The 10,000-nt window shown below is 40.0% G+C and overlaps 1 protein-coding gene across 2 annotated transcripts in view; it reads left to right on the top strand.

Moving 5' to 3' along the window:
• Positions 1 to 10,000, top strand: part of npas3 (neuronal PAS domain protein 3) — a 392,919-nt gene that overhangs the window by 267,979 nt on the left and 114,940 nt on the right. For both annotated transcript variants that reach the window (XM_084742352.1, XM_084742353.1), the window contains exon 5: positions 5,324 to 5,413. In XM_084742352.1, the coding sequence (XP_084598478.1) occupies positions 5,324 to 5,413 (90 nt within the window). The remainder of the gene's footprint in view (positions 1 to 5,323; positions 5,414 to 10,000) is intronic.

The following is a 10,000-nucleotide window of genomic DNA, read 5'->3' as shown; positions in this document are numbered from 1 at the left end:
AAACATAAATTGATAAATTTGCAGTAATGTCAAACACGCTCTTCTGTAAAACAAAACCAAAACTTCTCTGGACATTGTCACATTCTTAAACTTCACAACTAAAGTAAAAGTAATGAAGTAGTGAATTTAGGTTTACCGGTTTTGTTTTGGGTGTGTTCTTTTAACAAGACTGTCCTTAAAGGCGGCTGTTCCTGCAGAAAATGTCAGTTACCGAGTTAAGAATGTTGTTTTCTGAGTGTTACACCGACCTTTGTGCTTCTTACAACCTTTCACTGACCTTTCGAGACCCTGCCGACCTTGTACATAATTCCTGGTGTAAACCGAAAGAGGCAGAAAAGACAAACATGCAGCAGAAAACAATGTTTGGTCTGAGCTCTGCTGGAGCTGCTGCTCTAATAATCTGAGGCCTGTTTAACCTCAGGGAGGCAACCTGGGATTTAACGAAGCAGTCAGCAAGGTTATGTTTGTTTACAGCACATCTTCGTCTGTGTGTGTATGTGTGTGTGTGTGTGTGAGAGACAGTGTTTACATCAGCGTCATATCAGCATAATTTACACACACACACACAAACACACACACTCGCTTCCACCTTTCAACTCGCTTTCCAATTCTAATTAATCCGTTTTAATCCCTCTGAAACGGGCAGATTTGCTTTCCTTCACCTGGAGCTGCTTGTTGCTAAACCTGGACCTCAATCAGACGAGATGATAAAACTGTAAAAAGAAAAACACAGATTGTGATTATCTCCACATCTCAGCCTTTTCCACTGTTGTGTTGTGTTACTTTAAAGGGGCAAGAAATAATCCATGACCCACAGAGGCTTAGTGGTTGTGTCACCGGCTTCCATCCTCAAAAATATGGAAAAAAAATAACCAGAAAATCTGAGGTTTATAAAGGTTTTGTAAAACAGGTTAACATGATCAGGTTTTCTCTGAATCTTCTGAGCCAATAATGAAGGATTTTTCTTCTATAATCAGACGTGAGCAGCAGTTTTGTGACCCAATTGTTGGTTATTACATGTATTTTACTTCCCAGTTAAACCACTGTGCATTAGGTGTACATGTTCTCCTCACACAGACGTACAGTAGCCCACATTAATGCAGCATTAAGGTTAATTTAAAGATTCATGACATATGGATAATCCCCTGGTGGCTGGCTGCAGTATAGGTCATGAAACCCCATGAGCTATCAGTGTTAGCAGATATGTTAGCATGTGATCAATCTAAAGAATCAAAGTACACATAAAATAAATATTTCTCCAGCATGGCTTCATTGGTTTGGGAAGATCTTACAACACTGATGTTTGTTCAAGTGTTGATTTTGCTGATTGGTTTGGTGTTAATTAGTTATTTGTTGATTATTGTGATTGACTGAGCTCTGCTGAAGATGTCAGCACTTGAATCAGAGATATTTTGGCTCTGTTCTTGTACAGTGGGAGGAAGAGAAGATGTGTCTCCATCACTATTTGATCTGATTTCATTGTTGGAAGCCTGAAGTTATTCTAACATTCTCCAGCTGAAAAAGTTTGTTACCTGTATATCGAAAAAAAAAAAAAAATCAGCTCAAATCAACTCAAATGTGCGTCATAGCCTGCGTCTACAGCTCAGTGCATTTTCCTCTAAATTTTGCTGGTGGCTAGTCTTGAGTCTCCTTCAGCTAGCCATGTGCCATTTTGTCATCAACACTGGCCTTTTGGTCGGGTTTAGGCACCAAAAATTCTTGATTAGATTTAGGTACTGATCATGGTTTAGTTTAAAGTGACGGAACATGAACAACAGTCTCCTGAGTGAAAGTCTGTATGTGTTCGACCCATCCATCCACCCTGATCTCCTCCCTACACGAACTTTGTCACTGGTGACACTACGTCACCTGACTTCCTCCTTTGCTCCCGTTATAACTGCTACAGCCACGAGAGGTCGCTGCCCAACAATGAATGAAAATATGGGTCGCAATAAACTGCTTGCACAGACAACCTATATAGACGTTCTTCTGGTGAGGACGGACTGTAAGATCGTGAAAAATCCTATACTGAACAATAATTTAAATGTACGTCACAGGTAGACCAATTTATACACATAATATTCTTCATCATAACGCTGGAATGGTTTAAAAGTCATCTGAGGATAACTGACTTGTTAGAGGACAAAAACATTTAATGTGAAGGGCGACAACATGGAGAGCAGCAGTCTGGACCAGAACGTCACAACACACACAGATTTGGGCCCGTAAGCACATAAACAAAGCACTGAGTTACACACACACACACACACACACACACACACACACACACACACACACACGGACACACACAGGATGAGTCAGGGTGTGTGTTAATGAGGAACCCAGCATGGACGGACATTGATGAGGCTCGTTGACGATTAACATCTCATTAGCATCTCGTTAGCTGGGAGGGCAGACTTAACGGACACAGGCAGAGGAGCAGCCGCCACACACACACACACACACAAATACATCAGCATCCTATATCAGTGTGAGTTGGCAGGAACGAGAGGTTAAAGGTCAAAACCAAACAGCAGGTTTTATTTGAATGTTTGAAACACGACACAAAGAGAGAAATATACAAACATTAAATATATTCTACATTTTAAACATCCTGAAACTGAGCTCTGTTCTCTTATCTTCGTACAGAGCCAATCTCTTTTGTTTATCAAAAGTAATTGATCAATAAATACTTCTATAATCAGGCTTGGGGAGTAACAGATTACACCAGGATTACAACAGGATTACAGAATCTGGATACTAAATGGATAGTAAAAAAGATGAAGATGCATTTAGTAAAATCCTATCCTATCCTGCACAGTGCAATTATTTTTCTCTTTAAATCAATCAGTCAATCAATAAATTGCACACAACAAAGGAAGGAACAGCTGGACAGACTAATAAAATAACAACAAACACAAAAAAACTGAACTGCAGTGATAAATCTATTATTAATCAGCCTTTAAATTAATCTGCATCTATTACCGATAATTGATTCATCTTTTTGAGTCATTTTGTTTGAATGTTTTTTTGTGAATATTTTCTTTCCTCCTCTCTGACAGTAAACTGAATATCTTTGAGTTGTGGTCAAAACAAGACATTTGAGCTTTGATCAACATTTTTTTTAGCATTTTCATGGACCAAATGACTGATCCATTAATTGAGAAAATAACAGGCTGATTAATTCATAGTTGAAGCCTCAAAATCACTACATTAATCTAAACTATTTCAACATATTTTATACTGAGGTAACTCTAATGGAGAAGAATCAAGTTACATTACTTTAATGTTGTAATACTTGGACTACATTGTTTAACAGCTAAGTAGTAACTGTATCAGAATACATTTTTAGTGAAACCCTCCCAGCCCTGACTGTGATGTAGACAGATGTTTCATCGGCTTTTCTTTTTTTTTCTGTCTTTTCTTTTCCTTTTCTGTAGCTTACTTCTCGTCCCTTTAATGTCTTTCTGCCTCGCTGTCTCTGTCTCAGACACACATGCAGACAGTTAATATTAATAACATTCAGACATATATATTCAGACTATATTCAGAGTGGAAATAACACACACACACACACACACACACACACACACACACACACACACACACACACACACACGGACGTGGTGTATCAGCACAACAGTAGGGAACCACATGTAATTAACCTGCCTGACCTCAGGAGTATTAATGCCTTTGTGTGTGTGTGTGTGTGTGTGTGTGTGTGTGTGTGTGTGTGTGTGTTTGAATCAGTGTATTGTGCTCAAGGAGTCGAGTGTTCTGCCATGATCTTCTCATAACGACAGCATTAGACACACTCATATCTGTGTGTGTGTGTGTGTGTGTGTGTGTGTGTCTTTTTTGTATCTGTGTGTGTGTGTGTGTCTGAGATTCACTGCTGAAGTCGAGTGTTCCGCCGTGATCTTCACATAAATACACCATTAGACACACCTGGATGTTTGTGTGTGTGTGTGTGTGTGTGTGTGTGTGTGTAGACCTTTCCACATGTGCTGTTCCATCCTGTGTCGTTCTGTTGAAGGAAACATCGCTACCTGCGTTGTTGTCGTCCCTGTACTACAGAGTGCTTCTACTCTCCGCCATTTTATTCGAGTGTATAAATGCATCATAAAACAGCCGAGTCCAGAGCTCGTACACTGCCTTCTGCAATGCTCTGCATTTTATAGATGACGAGATGACTGTTGTTTGGCTCTACAGCTGTCGGCGATGATGCAAAGAGTCTGAAATCTCAGTTTACTGCTCACTGTTGAGTGAACACTGTATGGAGAGAAGCGAGTGATTTCGGACAAACCCGCTGAGCCACTCAACAAATCAACTTTCTTTGTATGATCTGTTCACAAATGCACAAGAAAGATGCGAGGACATCAAATACCAATGTTTTGGGTTGCAACTATTAAATTATTAGAGACTTTTCTTTTTTTTAGATTTGACATCCGTAGCAAACCAGGACTAAAGACTCACCACCAGCAAAATGTAGGAAAAGGTGCTGAATCATTGACATTGGCTATAACACACATTTTAGTCGACAGAACTTTTTTATCAAAAGGTTGAGAAAACTCAAAATTTCAAGGCTACTTACTTTTTTTTTTTAATTTTGAGCCCAAGTTTTACCAACTAATAATGTTTTGTTGAGATAATTAACTTTAACTTTAATAATTTCCTCAGTTAAAACCTGCTCTGTGTGTCAGCGAACAGACTAAGAGATGAGTCGCTTGATTTTTGCTGTTTTTGTGAAATTTTAAACGCTCTTCACCTGCAGTCCATCTTCATTCTTGATGTTTCTGTTTCCCCTGGAATTAACATGAACAACAAGAGGCTCATTTAGACTGAGAAGCAGCACATCCTTATCACTGCATACAAGTTACAAAAATAAAATCCTGGAGACATTCACTCAGATGTGTAAAACTGTTGTTATCAGTGCAACACCATGGAGATTATTGGTGACATTAGCAGTTAAGCAGCACTCTGTTGTCAGTAGTAGTCTGTGTTGATGTTTCACTGGTGTTTAGGGTGGTACATTTTATTTCTGTGGTGATTATTAGACATTACAACAGTGTTTTTAAGGAGCTGGAAGGGTGATGTGTAAATGAAGCAGTGTTTGTAGCAGCAGTTGTACAGTCAGGAGGAGCAGTTTTTACCTCAACACACTTCTGTACATGCATTTTTATTCTTTGTGCATCATAGTTTTCACTGTCTGAAATGCGTCTTGAGCTCATCAACAAGTACTTTTTACTTTGAGTGGAGTAAAAAGTTTCTTAAACTGAATTAAAAGCTCATGTCTGTCCTCTGTGTTTTCGTCTCTTTTCAGTCTCTGGACGGGTTTGTATTTGCACTAAACAAGGAGGGACGCTTCCTCTACATCTCTGAGACCGTCTCCATCTACCTGGGACTGTCGCAGGTAAGTCATACACCTGTCTGTCTCTCCATTTGACTGTTATGTCAGCGCATTTAAGCTTCTCGCAGATCACTTTCCTACTTGGTTTTTGCGATCTCTTTGGTCTTCCCATCTACCTCTCTTCTTTCCATCTCCTGTCTCTCTCTCTGTCTGTCTGTCCGTCTCTTTCCCTCCATCTGTCTCTATCTGTCTCTCTCTTTCTGTCTGTCTCTCCATCCCTCTCTCTCTGATTATTACCAAAGACAATTCCCAACAAATTAAGGCTCATTTCAAATCTCATCAGCTCGTCGGACGGTTGTTGATTTGTGCAGCGAGCGACGACGCATATTTTATAGCTATGTGAGTGTGTGTGTGTGTGTGTGTGTGTGTGTGTGTGTGTGTGTGTGTGTGTGTGTGTGTGTGTCAGGGACACTTCATTGTACTTTGTCAGCTTGGTAACGAGTTCTGCGTCTCAATTGGTTCACTCTCCACCAGTTCCTGTTAATAGAGACAGGCGTCCATCCTGAAGGTCGCCACATCGACCTTGGAGGCGCTAATAAGTCGGTATTGACGAGCTGTGCGTGTGTGTATGTGATTGTGTGTGTGTGTGTGTGTGTGTGTGTGTGTGTGTGTGTGTGTGTGTGTGTGTGTGGCTGAATTAAAAGGGAATTCAAACAGTTCCATTTCCCTGTTTACCTCCATGCTTGTGTCAGCTTGTGTGAAAACTGCCTGTCTGTGTTAGACAGTAGAATTAATATGAATCTGAACTTTTCTTTTTATCCTTTTTCAGTTTTGTTTGTGTCATGCTAAAGAACAGAGAGTCTTTAAGTTGTTAATGTTATTATCCTGAGTTGTGTTGTAGTTTTTCTGGATAGTGAAGAGCTGGTTTCACACTTCATGTTGTCATCATTTAAAGGTCATATCATTTTCAAAGCTTCTTCTGTAAAAAAAAAAAAAAATCTGCTGTTAATAAGCTGAGACTCTTGTGTTGTATATTCCCACAGTGCTCGAATGCACCACAGCACAGTACTACAGTCTCAGCATGTCCAACAGTGTCTCCTCTGCAGAATTGTGCGCACTGTCTGCAGCCACTGATGCACACTGTTGAACTCTGATCGTTGCAGGAGTTGAACTGCACTCCGACATCAGTTGTGCTTTGAACAAATCTGGAGCACAACAGCTGGGGAATAAGGAAAACATCACTTTCTTTAAACTTTGAACCCTGACATTTATTTCACAGCTTCTCATCTTTAAAATACACTGCCTTCCTTTGCTGCTGCAAGGCAAACTTGGTGTGCCAAATTCTCACCACATCTGCAACGACATTATGAAAATTGACTGTCAAATACTAATCTTTGTAGATTTCAGTCTTCAGATTTCTCCCAAGCTTTAAGCCACATTTCCACTTTTCAGTCGTGTTCAATTCAGTTTGTTACACATTAGAGCAGTTATTTTCATGTTTCCATTGACACAAGTTGTGGATGGTACCAACAGAACCATTCCATCTCTCTGCTTATGTTCCAGTAAAGCTTCGTCGATACTAAAAGATGGAGTTAAAAGACTGCAGAGCACCAATTAATCAGAGAGAACTGGAGCAACTCTTTTGTCTTGTTGGCAACTTTTTTCTCAAACAAAGCTCGTCTTTTCGTTGTAATAAATAATCACATATCGAGAAGAAAGAACATGAACCGTGAGTCCGCAGTGTGTGGTTGAGCAAGTTAGAGACAGACAGAGAGAGAGAGAGGGAGGCAGAACACACATGGTGAATGTGAGCGGAGCAGTAAGTTGTCAGTGTGGCAGTAAATGTACAGTTCAATGAACACTGCAGCTTCTCAGCACCAAGAAAAGTCTCACCTGTTGTTTATCAACTGCTGGAATAGTGAAGGAGGTTATCCCAGAAGCCCCTGAGTCTGTGAAGTTTTTTGTTAAATTGTTGATTATTGATTGATTAGTTAACTTTATGATAGTTCACTAATAAACACGACTTGTCTGTCAGTGTGTTTAATGATCAGACTGTAGATTTGATTAGTACAGTCTGTTATTTTCTGTAAAGAAACTCATATTTACTGTCTGTGGCAGGACATCCATTGTGTCTCTGTCTCTCCATTAGTTTAATGTGAACTCCTCGTCTCTGTGAATTAGATATAGGAAGCTCTTTGATATGGGAGCGAAGAAAAAAGGCCAATCAGTTTACAAAATTAAAGAGGAAGGCACATCATCCCCCTCCTCCCCCTCTCTTTCTCTCTGTCACTATGTCTCTCTAAGCACCCCCCCCCACCCCACCCCTGGATTAATTCCCCCACCAAGATTGATTGATGATTTCTATCAAATAATTGATTAATTGTCAAATTGGGTCCCCTAAGCTTTTCCGCCAGCTCCGCTGAGCTGGTTATCTTGTTCTCTCGGCGTTTATCAGCTGCTGAAGAAGAAGTGGCACGCCGATTAAAAAAAAAAAAAAAAAGTGAAAGACAGAGAGGGAGAGAGAGAGATCGAGCTTGTCTTTGCCTTGTTCGAGTCTCACCCAATCCTACATGTGTACACAGAGTTCGTCAACCTCCATCCTCTTAATTGCTCTTCCTTCCTCCTCTTCTCCTTTAATCACTGCCCTTCCCTCTCTTCAGCTTTTTTTTTTTAAGGAAGGAAAATATATCGCTAATTATTTTTCAACTTTAATTAGATCGTGGCGTGCAGGAAAAATGGCTGGGTGGCGGGGAGGTGAGGGGGGGGATTTTTTTTAAGCCTTTTGACAAATTGACGGGGTTATGAATTTTCCCGCTCGGTGGCCGGCGCTGAAACAATCTTCAGGCAGATTTATGTGTAAAGAGGATTTGCCGGTTTAACTCGTTTCTTTGCCGTCTCGTCGGGGAGACGGCGGACGTGGCCGGCCAATCAAACAGGCCATTAATAGAGTCATTAACAAAGAGCGGAGCTGTAATTAAACATGGCCGCTGAGTAAAGTTAAAGTCCCTCCTCCCCCACAACCCCAACACACACTCTTCTTCTTCATCTTCTGTCTTTAACTTTCTCTCCATTTTCAAATTTTAATTCTTTGCAGTAAAAAGTTGATGAGCTGCAGTTTGTTATGGCTGCCTGTCACCGAGGGCGGCAGAGAGGTTTAATCATAACTTTATTGGCAACTTTATCCGTTAAAATGCAACAACATCCAGATACCAAAGCCAGCAATTCAACTTCTCCAATATGTACACACACACACACACACACACACACACACACACACACACACACACACACACACACACACACACACACACACGAGGCCTGTTTGTCCAACTGTTGCCCAAGAAGTTGGCTTAAAAATGTGAATGTGAATTAATTTGTATCAGCTGGTGTTAAATATACTGAATAGGTTGTGAAAAGGCGAACATGGAAGAAAAAACTCCAGTAACCCTGGTGCACTGCTGTGTCCTGTGTTGTATGATGGCTAACACAACATGAGGCTCTGTGGTGTGCATGTATGAACCTGTGTGTGTGACAGGCTGGATTTATGTTAGTTAAAACAAATGGCCTTTGAAAAGTTTGTAGGTTTAATTCAGTAGCTTTTCACATTCGAGACAAAAAAAACTATATTTAACCACATTAGAGAAGGTTGGAAGAAGCAGCAAAGTTTGATAAAACTTTTTCTTAATAAAACCTTTTTTTTAGGTGGTTTTTGCCTTAAAAAAAAAGATAATTCATTCACTTAATGGGTGATGGAAAACGTTTTTCTGAGGTTGCAAATATTTAACTCACAGGATGGATCAGCTGCTTCTTGTGAAAACCACCGGCCTCCTTTTCTTTCATCTTCTCCTCCTCCTTCATCCTCTTCTTCAAAGTTTATTTACAGCTGGCAAACAACTGGTTAATTTTCTATTTGCAACTTCCACTACTTCTACTCCTCTTCCTCTTTTTCTTCTCCTTTTCCTTTTTCTTCCTCATCTTCTTTTGCTTCTTCTTCATCCTCTTATTTTTCTTCCTCTTTTTCTTCTTCTTCTCAAAGTTTATTTCAGATGGCAAACCACTGGTTTGTTTTCAGTTTGCAACCTTGGCTTCTTCTTCTTCTTCTTCTCCTCCTTCCGTTTGTTGAATCTGTGTTAATTGTTACAATTGCAGCAACACAAATTACACCCTCTTCAGTTGTAGAGGAAAATGAAGCAGTTTTCCTTTACAGGAAAAAATGATCTAAAAAATCTAATACAGTATTTCCTTCATTAATGCAGCTATAATTATTTCTACTTCAGAAGAACTTGAGGCTTTTTATTTTCAGGCTTTTAAAATCAACACAGGTCTTAGACATGTTGTAGGCTAATTTCATATGTGAGTGGTACTATTGATTTAGTAAGATTGTTTTTCCTCATGTAAAAGTTTACTCTCAGAAGGTCGACAGGCTCAGAAACTATTTTTTTGCTGTTACATGTCACCTGTTTGTGTCCGTGTGCATTTTAAACAGGTGGATGAAAACATAGTTTGTGTCTCTGTCCTGTCGTTCTCTATAGAGGCAGACAGCAGGAGAATCTGTCACTCTGTAACACCCTGTTGATCCAACAACACAGCACAGACCGAGTGTGTGTGTGTGTGTGTGTGTGTGTGTGTGTGTGTGTGTGTGTGTGTGTG

Source organism: Lutjanus erythropterus, chromosome 18 (genome assembly GCF_056507025.1).
Source record: "Lutjanus erythropterus isolate fLutEry1 chromosome 18, fLutEry1.hap2, whole genome shotgun sequence".
In the NCBI taxonomy this organism is placed as follows: domain Eukaryota; kingdom Metazoa; phylum Chordata; class Actinopteri; order Lutjaniformes; family Lutjanidae; genus Lutjanus; species Lutjanus erythropterus.
This window is presented reverse-complemented; position numbering and strand designations above follow the sequence as displayed.